The sequence below is a fragment of the Cervus elaphus genome, chromosome 1 (genome assembly GCF_910594005.1).
Source record: "Cervus elaphus chromosome 1, mCerEla1.1, whole genome shotgun sequence".
In the NCBI taxonomy this organism is placed as follows: Eukaryota; Metazoa; Chordata; class Mammalia; order Artiodactyla; family Cervidae; genus Cervus; species Cervus elaphus.
This window is the reverse complement of record NC_057815.1, coordinates 75282499-75302541: the sequence shown is the minus strand read 5'-3', so window position 1 is coordinate 75302541 and position 20043 is coordinate 75282499. Positions and strand designations below refer to the sequence as shown.

At 38.8% G+C, this 20043-nt stretch overlaps 1 protein-coding gene across 1 annotated transcript in view; it reads left to right on the top strand.

The window, feature by feature from the left end:
• Nucleotides 1-20043, top strand: part of DCDC1 (doublecortin domain containing 1) — a 447948-nt gene that overhangs the window by 214833 nt on the left and 213072 nt on the right. The window contains exons 11-12 of the mRNA XM_043908575.1: nt 14100-14201; nt 17538-17701. Coding sequence (XP_043764510.1) covers nt 14100-14201; nt 17538-17701 — 266 coding nt within the window. The remainder of the gene's footprint in view (nt 1-14099; nt 14202-17537; nt 17702-20043) is intronic.

Genomic DNA, 20043 nt, shown 5'->3' with positions numbered 1-20043 from the left:
AAGCAGCAGCTTTTGATTAGGTCTTAATATTAGATGATCATTTTTCAAAGGACACACTAATTGTTCCACATTGCCTCAGTTCCATTTTTGCATAATACAGTACCAAGTTCAAATAGATGTATAAGACAGAAGACTGAGAACAGTCTAGGTTTCAAAGTCCACCCCTGCCATGGGAAAATTCCTTGTTAAAAAAAAAAAATGGAAAACATATTAGAAGAATTTTAGAAAAAAGTTATATCACCTATATTCACATTATTCCTTATATGACCCTTGTGTATTATTTCCATATGCACTCATATGTAGTCACAACCACAGTTGTGCACTTTTTTTGTATTCTGGTACATTTTCCTTCCATCACATCTTAGCACCTTTTAGAGTGATGAGACTTATTGTTTTTACCTTAAGTGGTCACACTCAGTATGTGACATAATTTATGAAGCCCTTCAGGTAACAAGCTTTTGGAGCAATTGCTTACTATTCCAAACCTTCTCTTACCCCACATACCCTGTCACTGGCATCACCTTCAGCCCCTGTGAGACCATCTGCTACAGCCGTGGCTCAGTGGCTTCTGCCTTCCCAGTCCTGTTCTTTTGCCGCAACTCCTCCTCCTCTTCATCCCCATGGAGATGCTGTCAGAAATGTTAGCATTTCCCTGGGAGAGCAGCAAAGAAAGAATTGATAGGAAAGGGTATTAGCAAATCTGTAGGGGATGGTGGGTGGAAAAGCTAGTAGAAAGGTGGATGATCTGACTAGGAATTGATGAACAGAGTGTGGGATGTGTGAGTAGGTGGGAGAAAACACAGGGAGTGAGCGAAAGATGGGAACAGGGACGTCCTTTCACGGAAATTAGTGCTTTTCATACACAGCTGGTCAGTGATGATCTGTGATTTGTGTTCCATTTACTGCCAGTAGAGGTAGATCCAGTTTCTGTAAAATTTGGGGAAGAGGAGCTTCTTTAAAATTAGACCTGAAAATGGGTAGTTGTTTAGGTTGAGAAAATAAATCCCAACAGGTTATTAGAGACTTGGAGATTCAGATCCTTTTTTCTGAGATGTTTTAAGGCAGCTTATCAGACATTCTTACATTGAAATATTCCCTGATTACTCTCTGGCTTCTCCACCCTATATATTGACCCTCTGTAGCTCCCAGCACTCAGAGCTGGAGCAAGATACGGGTCCTGAAGCTTAATCTTCACTAATTTCACATGAATCCACTCTGGTTGTGAACAAGCAAAACAAGGTGGAATTTAGTAACCTGGATAAAAACAACAATCATAGGTCTGTGATTTGGAGATTTTTTTTTCCAGCATTTATATTTTTATATTGCTTGGTTATCATATTCTTCCCTAGCATAAAAATTTAGGTTTTTAAAAAGAGATAATTCAGATATTTACTTTTAAAAAATGAGTATGTCCAGCACCTTATTCATCTTCTAGGTGAAAGTGAAAGTATTAGTCGCTCAGTTGTGTCCTATTCTTTGTGACCTCATGGACTGCAGCCCACCAGGCTTCTCTGTCCATGGGATTCTCAAGGCAAGAATACTGGAGTGGGTTGCCATTTCCTTCTCCAGGACATCTTCCCAACCCAGGGATCAAACTCAGGTCTCCTGCATTGCAGGTAGATTATTGTCTGAGCCACCATGGAAGCCTCCTCTAGGTAGTATGTATCTAACCGTTTTTATCCTTCCAATTACAGAATAAAAGAAAATTTAAAATGAATCATCCAGTAAGTCCATACATTATTATGTACATGTGTCCACAAGGCATTGTGCTAGGTACAGTGGAAAGAGGCAGAGAGACCTGAAACACCTTCTGAGCTCAAGTCTGTGATTATTTAATTGGAACAGTATGACACCTTTCAAAGATGGTAAAGTTAATGTGTAGGTCTGCTCAGCTTTTTACTCTAGTTTCATTTTAACTTACAGGTTTGTTTATATTTAGAAAATGGGTTGCTTTAACTGATAATGAAAAAGATGCTAATTTTGATCCTTAATACCTTCCTGGCCTTTCTTATGTTTTGGAGACTTGATTTTGCTCTATCAAAGGCACAATGACACCTGGAAACATTTGAGATTTGTACTCTGTTTTGTGGGCTTCCCAGGTGGTACTCGAGGTAAAGAACCTGCCTGCCAATGCAGGAGACAAAAGTGATGCGGTTCAATCCCTGGGTGGGGAAGATGGAGGAGGAAATGGCAACTGATTCCAATACTCTTGCCTGGAGAATCCCATGGACAGAAGAGCCTACAGTCCATAGGGTCACAAAGAGTCGAACATGACTGAAGTGACTTAGCACACACAACACACTCTGTTTTGTGATCATTTAAATAAGAGTATTTAAGTTTTATAACTGTATATATCCATATACAATCATATATAAAGCTTAATAGAAAGTTTATTTAAATATGTAAGAATCTGTGGAACAATTAAATGAGTAAAAGGAGGTAACTGAAGTCAAGTGATGAGGTTTTTTTTTGGTATGGTGTCATCACTGTTCTGTATCCATATTATGTCCTTATTCCTTGATCCTTGTCTTTCTGTTAAACCATTTATCCAACATATGTTTTTGAATTTCTGAGCTGCTCTGTTATTTCACCTACATTATTTGAGTAAACAGGGGGACAACAAATTTAGAATATGCTCTAAGTAGTAAAACATACCAACTTAAAAACTTCATTTTCAAAGGAATTGTGTCTAGAGTAGTATAACTGGAATATTCAATGTTATTGTTGTGACTTCAAGAACATTTATAAAATGCTGGACAAGATGTGATGGAGACAATCAGTTTTCATATGTAGATTTCACCAAGAAGGCAAATATCGGACTGCCCATTTTGAAGGCAAATAAACTGGAGACTCATGAATACCTACCAACATCTCATGAATAGCCATTTGCAGTAGGCACTGAAATATCTCACCTTCTTTTCTTTCACTGCTTTTTTCCATCTTGCCTTAGTTTCTCTTTTTTTTTTTTTTTTTGTGGCCTATTGCAGGAGGGCTGATACCACTATATTCACCCTAAACTATTTCCTGACAGGCATCTGCAGCCAGGTTAAATCTCTGTGTGCAGGAAGATCCAATCTTCCCTTCCTAGACCCAATGAAGAGAAAAACTGCAAAACTGCATCTGTATCAAAATCTGGGAAGAGCAATTGGTTGGGCGGTACCTACGCTCACATGCAGAGCTGTTGTAATGAGACAGGCTTTCCCTGTGCAGTTCTGACAGCCTTGAAGGTGCCCAGAGAATTGCCAGGTGGGCAGTCAGCAGGCAAAGTCCACAGGCCAGAGCTGGATTACTGTCCCAGCAGTTACACAGACTAAACGCAACCACTGAACCTTACTGCTGCAGGCACACTGCCTCTCTCGGGGAGATTGTCCTTCTCCATAGCAGTTAATTTGTTTTTACCTCTCAATTAGCTTTTTCACAGAGTGTTTGAGATGCTCAAGTCACTGAGATTCACTTCCTACATATGCTCCCGTCCCCTAGATTACCCACTGACATCTATGTTAGCCCAACTCACCATGAATATTATCAAGCATCATCTGAAGGTAGAAATGAATGCAGCTTTCCTAATAAGTGCAAATGAAATGATACATCTCTTCCTACTTAAGATTTTACCTACAGTTTTGATAATGTTTTATGGTAAAAATGAATTAAAAAAAATAAAAATGGATTGCTCTAGACAAATGACTTCTGCATAGTTTTAGTTACTCAGAGTATCTATTCCCATTAGGGGGGAAATTAGCTTTACAGGCATATCAAATATGTAAAAAAGAAACCAAATAGCATTAAAAAACATACACTCAACTAAAAGATGAGAATATGATGTCTGAGGCTGAGAATTTGTAAGTCTGATGATGTGGCTCATATTTAATTGCATAATATTCATTTTCTTAGTAGAATAGAATTTGGGGGGTTGTGACTATGCTTTTCTCATCAAAAAAGCCCCCAATTTCCTTGAGAAGAAATATATTGAGCCCAGGAACTTTTTTTTTTTTCCCATTTATTTTTATTAGTTGGAGGCTAATTACTTTACAATATTGCAGTGGTTTTTGTCATACATTGACATGAATCAGCCATGGATTTACATGTATTCCCTGTCCCGATCCCCCCTCCCACCTCCCTCTCCATCCCATCCCTCTGGGTCTTCCCAGTGCACCAGCCCCGAGCACTTGTCTCATGCATCCAACCTGGGCTGGTGATCTGTTTCACCCTAGATAACATACATGTTTTGATGCTGTTCTCTCGAAACATCCCACCCTCGCCTTCTCCCACAGAGTCCAAAATTCTGTTCTGTACATCTGTGCCTCTTTTTCTGTTTTGCATGTAGGGTTATCATTACCATCTTTCTAAATTCCATATATATGCATCAGTATACTGTATTGGTCTTTATCTTTCTGGCTTACTTCACTCTGTATAATGGGCTCCAGTTTCATCCATCTCATTAGAACTGATTCAAATGAGTTCTTTTTAACGGCTGAGTAATATTCCATGGTGTCTATGTACCACAGCTTCCTTATCCATTCGTCTGCTGATGGGCATCTAGGTTGCTTCCATGTCCTGGCTATTATAAATAGTGCTGTGATGAACATTGGGGTGCACGTGTCTCTTTCAGATCTGGTTTCCTCAGTGTGTATGCCCAGAAGTGAGATTGCTGGGTCATATGGCAGTTCTAATTCCAGTTTTTTAAGAAATCTCCACACTGTTCTCCATAGCAGCTGTCCTAGTTTGCATTCCCACCAACAGTGTAAGAGGGTTCCCTTCTCTCCACACCCTCTCCAGCATTTATTGCTTGTAGACTTTTGGATAGCAGCCATCCTGACTGGCGTGTAATGGTACCTCGTTGCGGTTTTTATTTTCATTTCTCTGATAATGAGTGATATTGAGCATCTTTTCATGTGTTTGTTAGCCATCTGTATGTCTTCTCTGGAGAAATTTCTGTTTAGTTCTTTGGCCCATTTTTTGATTGGGTCATTTACTTTTCTGGAACTGAGCTGCAGGAGTTGCTTGTATATTTTTGAGATTAATCCTTTGGCCGTTGCTTTGTTTGCTATTATTTTCTCCCAATCTGAGGGCTGTCTTTTCACCTTGCTTATAGTTTCCTTTGTTGTGCAAAAGCTTTTAAGTTTAATTAGGTCCCATTTGTTTATTTTTGCTTTTATTTCCAATATTCTGGGAGGTGGGTCATAAAGGATCCTGCTGTGATTCATGTCGGAGAGTGTTTTGCCTATGTTCTCCTCTAGGAGGGGAGAAAGTGTTAGAAAGGGTTCTAGTTTCATTCTTTTACAAGTGGTTGACCAGTTTTCCCAGCACCACTTGTTAAAGAGGTTGTCTTTTTTCCATTGTATATTCTTGCCTCCTTTGCCGAAGATAAGATGTCCATAGGTTCGTGGATTTATCTCTGGGCTTTCTATTCTGTTCCATTGATCTATATTTCTGTCTTTGTGCCAGTACCATACTGTCGTGATGACTATGGCTTTGTGATATAGTCTGAAGTCAGGCAGGTTGATTCTTCCAGTTCCATTCTTCTTTCTCAAGATTACTTTGGCTATTCGAGGTATTTCCATACAAATTGTGAAATTATTTGTTCTAGTTCTGTGAAAAATACCGTTGGTAGCTTGATAGGGATTGCATTGAATCTATGAGCCCAGGAACTTTTAAACAATCTTTATTTTCCAAAGTCTGGTGTATAATATATCCTATTATATTCAGTTACTGACAAAACCCACAACCTAATTTAATCCAAATTAAATATAATTTTAGGCACTAATTTAAACAAAGTGAAATCTTTGTTCCATTTCACCATGAAATACTCTCGTTTATAAAGGTCTTATTGAAATTACTTGGCCTAAAACATGACAGACAAACACTTTTACCCTGTTTTAAATAATCTTGAACATTTACATAGATTGAATTTAGTGAGAATTGTAATGGATACAAAGAGACAATATTTCGCACCTTGTTTTAGAAATTTTACCTTGTCAAAAATGGGGTTGGGGGAAAGCCCTTTAAAAACAAATTATTATAAGACAGTGAAATGTGACTCTAAATGGCTAAAGGAAAAGTACGCAGACCCGCTGTGAAGCTGCCAAGGGCCACCTTGCCTGCCTCCTCATCCTTGTCCCTCATCCTAGGTCCCATGCCTACTGCCAACCCCCAGTTCAGGCTGTCAGGTACTACTCTTTCTTCAGGAAAAAGGCATACCACACTTTCTTCCAAGCTAAGATAGTTTTCAAACCATTTTCCCCCCTCTTAAATCAAAGTTCTTTCTTGGCATGTGCTACGTAAAGCAGATGAAAGTAGGATCTACTTCTTTTGAAGCCAGGATGGTGGCTGCCCCCCACAGACTCACTCATCAGGTTTGATCTCCCACTTGGGACCACAACTCCCCACACTCACTCCCCTCTCCACCAGCCCTACCCCAGGCATGCTGAGGAATTCCAGAAAGCCAAGGCTGAAAATCATAGCCTCAAAGGTCAATAACCAATAAGGCTGAACATTATTTTCTCTCATAGAGCTGTGGTATTTTAATTGTGACAAAGAGCAACTCTCTAATTGGAATTGCAGGTAGTAATGGCAAATTGGTACAAGTGGTATTTTGGTATTTTGGGGTCAGTTGTCTTTTGGCCCACCTGCAAAGCCCTACACTATAGGTAGTCACCCACTTTATATCTTCTCAATGGTGGGCTATGCTGTAACTTACAAAGGAAATCTAAAATAAGTTATTTATGAAGTATAAATACATTAAAATAAGTTATAATTTAAAGTATATATTTTCTGGGCTTAAAAAATGTTATTTGATTTTTGATACAGGTACCATTTAGACTGATGAAGTTTAACAATTATATAACTTATTTTCACATAAGTGCATTTTCATTTCTTGGGACAAATGTACTTTTGTACATTACAAATGTACAAATATTTGTACATAATGTACAAATTGTACATTAAATACTACTTAATGATATCTCTGTTAGGCATTAAAACACATTTTCCTATATGCAGTATAAGCATACTAATTCATTATTAATTTTTCATCACCTGAATCTCATAATTTCAGTATTTGTTTTGTGATCATCTCCTTATCTGAATATTAAAATTAGACATGTTTACAGTTGATTGATAACATGCATTTGAGAAAATGTAGAAAATGTGGATATTCTAGAAACTATTATATAAATCTATAAAAATAAAAAAGGTAACAGCACATTTATTTGATTTAATGTACATATAATGTTAATTCAGTTAGAGTTAATTTCCTATCTCTAAAGATGACTTTGAATTCTGATTGGATAAAGATTTTTTCATGGCTAATTAGCTTCTCACATAAGAAAAATATTTCATTTTAATTTTCATGTTCTTTGATTTAGGTTAAAAACTTCTACTATAAAATGTTGTTGTGTTTAGTCACTAAATCAGTTGGGTCTGAGACTTAGTGATACCATGGACTGTAGCCTGCCAGGCTCCTCTGTCTTCCACTAACTCCTGACGATTGAGTTAGTGATACTACAAAATACCTTTAAATTTTTTAATATTAAGTTTCATATTATTAGATCTCTAATCTTAGATATAATAGCAAATGTTGATGTTTGTAGTTTAAAACAACATAGGGCATTATGCTATGTGAAATAAGTCATACAGAGAAGGACAAACACTGTGTATCACTTATATGTGGAGTCTAAGAAAGTCAAACTTGTAGGAGCAGAGACTAGAATGGTGGATACTAGGGGCTGAAGTAGGGGGCAGGGGATGGGGAGATTGATCAAAGGGTATGAACTTTCAGTCAGAGGATGAATAAATTCTGGGGATCTAATATTGAGCCTTGTGATCTAGTTACTAATATGTATTTTGTGTGTGTGTGTGTGTGTGTGTGTGTGTGTGTGTTAGTCATTTAGTCCGACTCTGTGACTCCATGGACTGTAGCCTGCCAGGATCCTTTGTCCATGGAGTTCTCCAGGCAAGCACAGTAGAGTAGATTGTCATTCCCTTCTCCAGGGGATCTTCCTGACCCAGGAATCGAACCCTGGTCTCCTGCATTGCAGGCAGATTCTTTACCCTCTGAGCCACCAGGGAAGCCCGTATATGTTATTTACCTGACAGTTTTAAGGTGAGTAGATCTTAAATGTACTCACCACACACACAAACACACACAATGGTAATTATGTGATGTGCTGGAGGTGTCAGCTAACCCTTGTATTCATTCAGCAAGTATATGAGTATATCAAATCAACATGTTATGCACAAACTTAAACATGTTATATGATAATTATCTCTCAGTAAAGCTGGGAAGAAATCAACTTGAGACAGATCTAAAGATCTCCTTGCCCCTTGTGAGTAGATTTGCCCAAGGCATGTCACTTAAGGTCTCTGAGACTCGCCAGTAAAATCCAGTTGCTTTCAGTATTGAGCTGTTTAAAAGTATGTGTACTCTACACTCTGGATTTTTGTGTTTGTGTGTAGTGGATGTCATGCCAGGCTACCTGGGTTCCCTCTTCACATCTAAGAGACACATCCTTCACCTCCAATTGCCACACCTACATTCTTCTTGGACAGTTGCCCTCCCTGTAAGGTTGCTGTTTCTCTGAAGATTAGGCATCCTAATCTAATCCCTTGTGGGCAGTCTGCGTCCAATATTTGATTGATGGGCAGTGCAAAGCTTTACTCCCCTGGCCTCAATTCTGAATAACTCCGAAGGGCCATCCCAGCTCTAGAGCTCCCACCAGAGGCCTCTATTGCAACTGCATCACAGTTTGCCTTCCCCTACCTACTCGGGAGAAGGAAATGGCAACCCACTCCAGTACTCTTGCCTGGAGAACCCCATGGACAGAGCAGCCTGGTGGGCTACAGTCTATGAGGTTGCAGAGACAGACACGACTGAGCGACTGACACATCTACCTACTCCTGTTCCCTGGAAACTTCATGCAGGTAAAGCTTGGTCTCAGAGTCTGTTTCCAGGGGACCCCAACCCAAGACAGCATGTAAGTTAATCTTTTTCCCATCTATTTAATTATTTCACCTGAAATATGGCAAATAGTGTTATGGGGCTATTTTATATTCCTTTGCTTCTTACCAGACCACTAGTAGTAGATCGTGTTACTGTACAGCCTCTACACTGCACTACACGGCAGTGACATTTTCCTATGATCGCCTCTTGACAGCATTACATCCTGAGGCATTTTAAAGCTTAGGTGTTTGGCCTTCCACTCAAGCACAGAAGAGCTCCTTAGGTGGTCTGCCCAGCAGTTATGGGGAGTTTGGGAACCTTCTGTTCCCTCCACAGCTAACTCTTAACCAGACAATAGCACTAAAGGTCAATAAAGGCACTGAAATAGACCTTATACAAGTCCTTAAATAGATGTCATAAATGATTCTAGGTAAAGTGGTCAAAGAACCATGTCAGCTTAAACTTCCTATTCAAGTCATCTTCCCCCCATATAGTTTACAGTTTGGTCATGCCTCTATAAAATCTTCACAATAAATATTGTTCTTTTGATAGTCTGTTTTATGCCTTCACAAATATTGCATATGACGTTACACTCAAGTTAATTTATGTACATCCATAAATATAGACATCGTACTTTAGAAATATTAGCCTAGCTACACATTTTATTTCCCAACCCCACTAATAAACAAATTACTCTGGAATGAACAACAGAAACGGACCATTTATAGCCATGTCCATTATTAACACTCTGGTTTGAGCTGCTTTCATTCACCATTTGGATTATCTTTACTCCGTACTGTCTGCTCTTCACCCAGCAGCCACAATACTCCTTTTAAGTCAGATCCTATTACCACTCTGTTCCGATCCCTCCAAAGATCCCCTGCTTTGCTGCCCACAGGCCTCCTTGTGCTTTCTGGAACCCTGGGCGGGTTCCTGCCTTAGTTTCTTTGCTCTAGCCTCTCCTTCTGCCTCCGTTGCTCTTCTCCCAGCTGCCTGCTTGGACAGCTGCCTCACCTCCAAGTCTTTACTCAGGTCTTTCCTATCTTGAAGGCTGGTTCTGATTGCCTGCTTCTAAGGTGAGCACACCTTCTCCTTGATCCTCGGCATTGTATCCCTTCCCTGCTACCTTTTCTTCTTCTTTACATAGCACTTACCACCTTCTGGGCTTCCCCGGTGGCTCAGATGGTAAAGAACCTGCCTGCAATGCAGGAGACCCAGGTTCGATCCCTGGGTTGGGAAGATCCCCTGGAGAAGGGAATGGCCACCCACTCCAGTATTCTTGCCTAGAGAATCTTATGGACAGAGGGACCTGGCGGACTACAGTCCATGTGGTCTCAGAGAGTTGGACATGACTGAGTGACTAACACTTTCTCTTTTCACTATCACCTTCTAAACCCCTCCTGGGATACATTTACCATGATGCCAATGAAACCTTAGCTTCAAGGCCCCTTTCCTAGGCCCCTTCCAAAACCCTGGGAAAAGCCCTAGCAATGGACACATGTTTCTCAGCAATTTGCAAATATATGTTAACTACAATTGACTGAGACTGTTGTCTGTTTCCACCCTGACTTCATCTCTGTCACATTTTCCCTTGTACCAGGTAGAGTTGAAGTGGTTGCAGGCATTTTTGAGATCTGGCTAAGGGGAAACTGAATTGAGGAAACATTTAGTTTGAGTATGTGCTGTGCTTAGCCAATCAGTTGTGTCCAACTTTTTGTGACCTCATGGACTGTAGCCCGCCAGCTTCCTCTGTCCATAGGGATTCTCCAGGAAAGAATACTGGAGTGGGTTGCCATGCCCTGTTCCAGGAGATCTTCCCAACCCAGGGATCAAATCCAGGTCTTCGGCATTGCAGGCAGATTCTGTACCATCCGAGCCACCAGGACATAGTGAGATGTAATTAGTGGTTTGCAGTCACTTCCCTGTATTGTTCAGGTAGTGCTAAGCCACCTGGTATGAGAAGAGATTCTAGGAAGATGGCTACTGTCTGCTGGCCATAGACTCTATTGCTTTTTGACTGTGAACTAGAGTGCTTGTCAGCAGAATTATATCGGTGGTGGAGGAAAAACATGGTGTGAAATTAGCAAAGTCAACTAATTTGCAGAAAAGCCTTTCTCATTTTACAGCTCATATTGTAAAGCAAGCTAATCAAGCTAATCAAGTTTTTCCCAATTTGACATCAATCCTAAAAATTTTTATGAAATGATCAACCAAGCTGTGACATCGATAGACATTTTTCTAATCAATAATGAATTTTTTTTGATTAACCATGCAAGAGGGAAGATGGAATTATCTTCCTATTCTCCTTACAGAGAACGTCAGAAGATTATCATATGAAGAGGTGATCGAAGACAATGCAGCCAAAAAACATGCATTGGATAGTAAATTAATGAAAATACTTTGTGACTTTTTCTGGATTTTGTCTTTTTCTTTGCTATGCATGAGCTTTTTAATATGTGTAAATTGTGATTTCTCATTTGAAATGAATATTTTATATCTAGGTTTGCATTTGTAATTTTGCATTCATTTGTTAAAGAAACCCCACCAAGATGTATAAACTTCAGGCCTCACAAGACCTGATGTTTTCTGACCATGCTGAATGATTTACTAACTTGTTCTGTCAGGAATCTTAGTTCACTGGTGTATCTTCACTCGAGCAATGATTGGCACATAGTAGTCACTCAATAAATACTTTTTGAATGAATGAATGAACAACATTACAGTGAAACATTAACATTAACCTAATTTAATTCTGCTGAAGAAAAGTTCATGTTGACATGAAAGAAAGTCATTCATGGAACACTCCTCCTTGAAACTCTGTGCAACTAAGGGCCTAGAAGTAAATTCCTATTTGTGGATTTTTTTTTCAATAGTTGTTAGCTGCCATGTTTTTTGAAAAGATGTGGATCACTTATTTTTTAGGTTCTATTGCCTTATCCCATGGGACCCAAGATTAGGCTCAGCTAGCTTTTTGCTTCACCTACTTTAAGGGTGAGAACTTATTTTTAGAACAATAAGGAGGTGATGGCGTGCAGAGTACTGGTAGGGTGCTAGTACAGCGGTTGGTTTTTCTTAAGCCCAGGATTAGGCAGTGGGAAAATAAAGATAGACTATTTTTAATTTTTCTATATAAACTCTGCTTAGAGAGCTACCTTTGTTTAGACATTGGGCAATGGAAATAAAAATACTTTTCTTGCAGAAGAAGAAAACCAATGAATAGAATACTTAGATATTTTTAAAAGGCTTGGTGATATAGACCTTAAAAACAAGACCTTAAAAATAAGGACCTTAAGAAAAGCAGAATCTCGTAGAGTTTCAGCTTGGGGAATTTTTACTTTCATAGAAATTCAGAAAAAAACCAAAACATTATATGAATGACTAGTGGAGGACAGATTTCTTTCACTTAAGCAACTAAACTTTTGCTTAAACAGTAAAGCACCTCTTTTTTCTTTATACCATCATAGGAATTTTAGAGGCCAGAGCTTTTTTATTTGAGAACACTTTTTTTCCGGATGTAGAAGGAAAGGCTCATTAGCATTAGTGAAGGAAACAATAAGCTAATGAAGGTCTTAGGTGTCATCCAGGTCCTATTTGCTTTCTCGGTTTGAAGGTTAGCCCCCACACAGCTGTTTTCTAGAATATAATTTGCTGCACTCTGAGACCACGTGGGGCAAGTCTTAACAAAGAAACATCAAAAAGTTGTCCAAACTGAGTTGTTACCAACACTGACCTTGCAGAACGCATGCCACCTAGAATTGTGAGCATCACTGCTAAACGGCTCTGTTGTCTTAAGAGTTTTGTTCGATTAGGACCTTGAAGAGATTGTTGGGACAGTAAGATTCTCCTCCCACATTATTTCCCGTCGGTTTGAAGGCAACAGTTGTGTTTTGCATAGTTCCTGGCTAAAGTAGAGAGATTTCTTGCTCAGAACTGTATCTTTTCTCAGAAAAGAGGTTTAAAAAATCCCCTTTAGCAAAAGCTGCTGTCGAGTGCGGAGTGTCAGCGCTGAGGCCGACAGCTGCACCGTCTCCTAGACTGTCAGCGCAGTGAAAGGCATGGAGTGGAGAAAACCCCTCCATTCTTGAACATTATTTCTATTTTTCTAAATAGGTTTTTTTTTTTTTTTGCCTAAAGCCTGAGGAAATGTTATTGAAGCACATTATTTCCTAGATCAGGTTAGGAGTAATTAATTAACTCTGAAACTGTCTCAAAAGTGAAGTAGATGGTTTTTCTTTCTTTTTTAAATAGGGTATTCTCCCAAATTATCTTCTCTGTAGATAACCCTAGAAATGAATAAAATGGCTACTCTGATGTGATAAATCTATCAGAAAGAGAAGAAAAGAACTTCTGAGGAAAAAATACAGTAAAAAGCAAGGGTTTAAATTATTCATCAAGCCTCTCCCGCCCACTTCCTTTCTTGCCTGGTGAATGGCACACCCCACGTGGGTCCTCAGAGTGGTCAGAAGATGGTGTTCACTCTAATGGAGCCTTCCTTTGGGACTGGTTTATTTGGATACTTTTGACCAAAATGTTAGCTAGCATTTTCTTTTTCCAGCTGAGTGTTGCATAATGCAATGTTCTGAATTTTATCTCTGTTCTCAGCAACTTGTTGCTTGTATGCACTTAAAATGGATGACTTTCACTGTACCTTTATGCAATAAATTTGTCAAGTTGGATTTCCTTTCAGTGAGTCAAAAGATGAGCTAAACACTGATATATTTTAAATATAAATTAAGCATTCCTCATGCAATTTGTGGCTTTATGTTTTTTCAAAAGAATAAAATGAGCTAGTTAACTGGTTGCCAGCTGACCTTTCCCTGACACTTGCCCCATGGAAGTATTCAGTGTAGTCAGTGATTCCTCCATTAATGTCAGTGTTTCCTTCTATTTTAAGACTGTGGGAAATGCCAGTCAGGTTAAGGACACTGAAACCAAAAGGAGAAACAAGGGGCTTCCTTTATACTGTTCTAGTCCTGTTGATTTTTATTGCTAGTTACTTGGTCATACGGGCCGTCCTTGCTTTACACAGTTCCCATACGCATGACTTTCAGTCAGCAGCGTACTATGCAAAGTCAGGACTGCTTGTGTTTATATATGTATTCATATGTATGTTTATGTGTGCATATGTTTATTTTTGATTTTGAATGTGTTTATTTTTCAGATATTTGAAAATGGTAAAGATACAGGAGAGATCTCTGTTTGTATCAGTAAAAAAGATCTGGAGCCTAATAGCCCAACTCAAGCTGGGTGCATGATGGAAAGAGTAAGTTTACTGACTTTCCATTTATGACTATGAGTGTCCTCTAAGGTACTTGTAGTTAATTAAGGCAACTACATCTTTATCGTTGTTTAGAAAAGATCAATCATTTGCTGGTCTGTAAAGATTCATAATTTCAAACTTGACTTGTGGATTCCAGAGGTTCTTGGCTTTAGTATAGTATGAACTCTTGGCCTCTTAATAGCATCTCAATCTTCATTATGCTTTTATTTGAAAATCTGTCTATTCTGGACTCTGGAATTGCCCTCTTGTCCACACACTGAAAAGAAGTGACATGATACCCAGTGGAGGGTGTGTTCTGGGTAGAGGGTATTTCCAAGCCCTAGACACTGAGCAGGTAACACATTGCCCTGGTCTTTGCCTGTGTTCATTGTGAGCAAGTCCAGATGGTTTATCTTAGGCATTCTTACCTTTGCCTGTTTTTTAGACAATTGGGATGTTCCTCAGGCAGAACCGACATGTGCAGGGTCCTTAGTTTGTGTCTTTGTCTTGCATGAAAGGACACTGAATACCCTGTTGTTTACAAATTGGGGTTATTCGCCTGAGCGCACACCAGCGCTCTGGGCTCCTTTGCTTGACCTTTGCTCAGAAACTTGCTCCTTTTCCTCCCCTTCAGTTCAACACTCTCAGTCTTACCTCTCCCTGGTGGTATCCATCACCTGCACCTCATAGTTAGTCACAAAAGTTGATCATCCGATCATTAGCTGAGCTCAGAAGAGATGGGAAGTGCTACCTTGATTGTTTAGAGAGAGAGAAGGATAAAGAGTCTTGTCTTTTTTTTTTTTTTAACCATCACATCCCTGACTATAGAAATCACCATGATACAAAAGCCTTCCCAGAATTCTCTACTTGTAATCCCTTTTTTTCAACATTAGAACAGTTCCCATTTTGATTTGTATAAAAAGTTGAAGATGACATTTATGTTAGATTACATAGGAAGATATTCTGTAGATAGCTTTTGTTGGCTAATGGCAGACTGAAATTGATCTGTAATTTGCTTCTATATGCAAGATAACTTGGGGGGAAAACCTTTATCTAGGGGCGTAATAAAGTGCTCTGTGTGGGAGAGCCTTTGTGACACCCAAGGACGACTGTTCCCTTCATGCACACTTGCCTCAATCACTAGCCTAAGATGTTTCACACTCCTCTCAGGTCCCTGAACAAATTCTTATCCTATAAAGGCCTGGTGATGATAGCTTTAAAGATAAACGGGTGAAGATTATTACAATTTTTGGTCACTATAGCCCAGTGACCTCGAGAGGAAAGGCATTGAGGCCTTACCTCCTGTAGGCTGTTGAATGCTCATCTTTGAACACCTAAAATGCAGTGTGTTGCCAAGTTGAGAAAATAGAGATCGCAATGCAACTCCTGTGGAAGTGCATTTGGTTAAGTGGTCAGGTGTTCACATTCCTTCTCTACCGCACACTGTTTCTCTCCTGGATCAGGCCTTAAATCTTTCATATCTTGCCCCATTCACAAAAAAAGATGATGTCTATAAAGCAGAATCACTGCTGATTTAAAAAATCATCCACATAACATGTTTTCTGAAATAATAGCAAAGCCACAAAAACTAAGCTCAAGGGCTGAAAACACACAGAAATAAATGTAAAGCTTTATAAGTATAATCCATGGTTTCCAAAACTTGTTTGTGGTTCCAGTGTAAAAAAGCAAAACAAAAATTTTTACTATTCTAACACCTTTACTTATTATACTCCTGAAGAGAATCAGTTCAGTTAAGTGGCTCAGTTGTGTCTGACTCTTTGTGACCCCGTGGACTGCAGTATGCCAGGCTTCCCTGTCTATTACCAACTTCTGGAGCTTGCTCAAACTCATGTCCATTGAGTCAGTGATCATCACTATCTAACCATCTCATCCTCTGCCACCCTCTTCTTCTTTTGCCTTCGCTCTCTCCCAGCATCAGGGTGTTTTCCAATGAGTGGAGATATTGGTGGTGGTGGTGGTTTAGTCGCTCAGTCGTGTCCAACTCTTGTGACCCCATGGACTGCAGCCCACCAGGCTCCTCTGTCCATGGGATTTCCCAGGAGCGAATACTAGTGGGTTGCCATTTCCTTTTTCAGGGGGAGATAAGATTATTTATCCCTAATTCACGCAAAATCTAGAGGCTTTCTATAGATATAGTTGCAGGTCAAAGAAAATATTTTATTTGGTTAACAGTTTATAGCCAATAGGTGAGGAAACAGGGATATATGACAGGCTTGCAACTTTCTCTCCTTTTCTCTGGGCCTCTGCATTTAGCACATCCAAATATACCTTCAGTTCAATGGGAATTAATAGAAGGAGCAAAAAAGGCACCCTGAATGGCAGCCAGGCAAGAAAAGGCTACAACTATATCCGCATCCCTGCCGAGATTACAGAGTAACAAGAAATTGAGAGACACCAGAACTGACAAGGGAGAGAAGAAAAGGAAGCCTGTGACAGAAGGCTGGGGGGAGACCAGAGTGATGGATAGTGTGGGACGCAGCACGGGAAAGAGCAGAGGCCTAAACACTCAAACAAAGGTGATGGGTAATTTTGAAAAATGTCTTTTAAAATTCCATGCCCAACGCAGTTCAGCTGGATCTACTTTCATTTGAAATATGCCCTCAGTTAGAAATATCTTAATAATCAAGAGAGCTCAAATGTAAGATAGATGCAAACACAGACAGTGCTGTTATTTAAAATATAACGATAGCATTTCATATTTCACACTTCAATTACATCATATTTACAACTTGAAAGCACTCATTATTGAAGCCACTGGCAAGCTTCGGCAGAATGCTTAATTGATACATCCAGGATGAGGTCTTCCAAATGAAGCAAGGTAGGCTAGAAAGTTGTGTTTGTTTTTGCCAGGCTGTCAGTGGTGGATGGTTCCGCCGTTGGTTACCTGAGGTTAGCCGGGGACGGGAGACTGCTGACTGTAAACCTTGACCATCTTCTGGAAGGACCCAACAGAGGGTGTAGCTCAGACAAGGAAAGCATAACCCTCATCAAAGAGGCCCGTTTCTGCGTACAGAAGCTAAATGCTCTTTCTGTAGGACGGTCACATCTGCTTTCAGTCCCCGTGCCAAAGGGTCAGAGCTCAATCACAAGCCTGTGGCACCCCCTGCTGGTTAAAAGCCTGTGCTCATTTTGTTACTTTACACTGAGCTAAACATCGCTGTAATTTCACACTTCTTTTAACATTCTATATGAATTTAATTACCATTTGTTTGGACTTCCTTTGTTACAGAGGAGAGACGGTTTATTACAGGTGTTCATGGTTTACCTTATCTCTTTTCCTTCTTCATCCCTCCCCACCCCCACCCCCCACCCAACCAGTTACTTCTTAAGATTCATCAAAGACTTCAAGATTCTTCCATCCACCCACCAGGCCTCAATTTTTCTTCAATCCGGCTTTTTGATGAGCACGGTCAAGAAATTAAGAATCCGCTTTCACTGAAGAATGAGCAAAAAATTTGGGTCTCTTATGGTAAAGCATACAGGTAGGAGCAAGGTGTTTGTTCTCTGTCTGTCCTCAATTTTTCTGTGGCAACCTAATGGAAAAGCAAGTTGAGAAGCCAGGTAGCACCTTTTATGGAAAAAAAATATTTTAAATTCCAATAAAATTCCAGGGCTTTTTTTTTTTTTTTTTTATGAGGCAGTATTGTTTGTGGGATATGACATCTCTCTCTCTCTGTCTCTGACTTTCTGTCTTAATGCCTTGTCATAGTTCTTGAAGTCTGCCTGTCAGCACAGCAAGTGGGATTTGTTCATGTCTGAGTAGTCACCTTAATGATAGCAGATGGAAACGCCACAGGGGGCCCAAGCCCATCACACTGTCATTGTCGCACGCTGCCCTGACCTGCTTCCACTCCTCTATTTTTTTGTCCCTTTTTAAAGGAGAAATGGATGGTAATTGAAAAGGATCTTAAGCAAGATTTATGAAACTGTAGACAACATGATTCCCCACTATCTCTCTCTGTTTTCACAAATAAAGTCTTAACCTTTTAAGCACCAATGACAGGACAGCTAAAGATAAATTGGTAAAGCTTGTAAGCCCTATCCTATCAAAGTTATATTCCTCAAAAGTGCCTTGCATTATTCCACAATAATTACTGGTTATTACTGAGCATTGTGTAAATGTTTGTAGATTGGTAAATTCCTGCATAAAATTATCAGCGTTTCTGAGAAAAGAAAAGGGCTGCAGTCTGTAGTGTGGAATATCTTGGAAATTTATGCATATTTTGACAGGACACATCCAGATGAACTCTGAAACTGCTTGTCAAGAAACTTAAACATACTATTCTGCCTACTTTTAACTTTTTGTTTTGTTTTGTGTTCAGCTCTTTATCTGTAGTACAAAATAGGAGAAATAGAAATAATTTTGCTTGTAGAATATAATTGAGCATATATTAATTATAAAATAGCATAGACAAAACTGGGAGCTGATTGGATTTACTATATATTCTAATAATCAAAGTCAAATCTGCTCAGAAATCCATGAGGGTTTTGGGAAACCTTGGTAGAATTAGTTATGGGTAGCATATTGCAAAATCTATTTCATCTGTCCCAGTGGAGTAAAATTAAAATACTTAATAGTATCTATACTGTGTAATTTATAAAACTGAAAAGTATCTGTAAGGAATGGTGCTTTCCCTATGTAGGCAGATTTCAAAATATAATTGTATTGTGAGAATTATTTTTACAATGATAAAAATAGTGATGAATTTTAAAATGGCAAGAATTCTTGTATAATTTAGGAAGCTCTTCAAATTACAAGGAAAAGTTTTAATAAAATGTGTCTCGTAATTTCTACTCAAATATCATTATTAAAGTGAAAGCAGTGAATAATTTTGATGTTTTTAATGATGTTTGCTATAATACAGTATTTTAATACGATCATACACTTGTTCTTGGTTAACTAGATTATATTTGTGGAGTAACAAAATGCCAAGTATCTGAAATGCCAAGTATCTGAAATATTCTAAAATCAACTGAGGATCATAGCTGGCAGAATTTATAAATGAGTAATTTGTTTGTATATCATTGCTATTTTAATAGCATAATATATATGCATATATATTTGATTTTGAATCCAGTGTAAAGCACTAGGGAACCATTATAGCATTTTGCTACCACTGAAACTTCTAAATTAATATCAGTAAAGTTATTTCCATCTAGTTTAAAATATGTTGAGAAAATGCACAATAGGTACTAAGAAAACGATATTCATTTTCAGGAAGTAATTCTAATGTGTCTAATAAATGTTGATATGCGAGGTCTGATTACTCATTTGCAAAAGATTTTGCCAATATCTGCCTTTATTTTGAGTCCTTTCATTGTTTTTCTCTCAATTTTTATTTTGAAAAATGTCCAATCTACAGAACACTTGATACAGTGAAGGTTTATATATATCCTTTACTTAAGTTCATCAGTTAAGGACTTTGCCACATTTCTTTTGCCTCTCTTATATCTCCTTTCTCTCTCTTTTGAACAGTTTGGGATTAACTCCACACAATCACTAAAGTTTTACTTCTAACTGCTATAGATCATATACTAAAGAATAGGAATTCTTCTCTATCCCTCCGTTATAATATCTAACACAGTCAACAATAATATAATATCATCCAAATGTAATCAAACTACCCAAAATATGCTTTAGAGCTTTTTTGTAATCCAGTATCCAAATAAGCCTCAACTGTTGCATTTAGTTATTTTCTTTAGTTCTCTTTAATCTAAAATATTCTCCCATCTTTTGTTTTATTTTTCATGATACTGGTTTTGTTTTTGAAGAGTTCAGACACCTTTCCTATAGAGTGTCTCACATTCTGGATTTGTCTGAGTG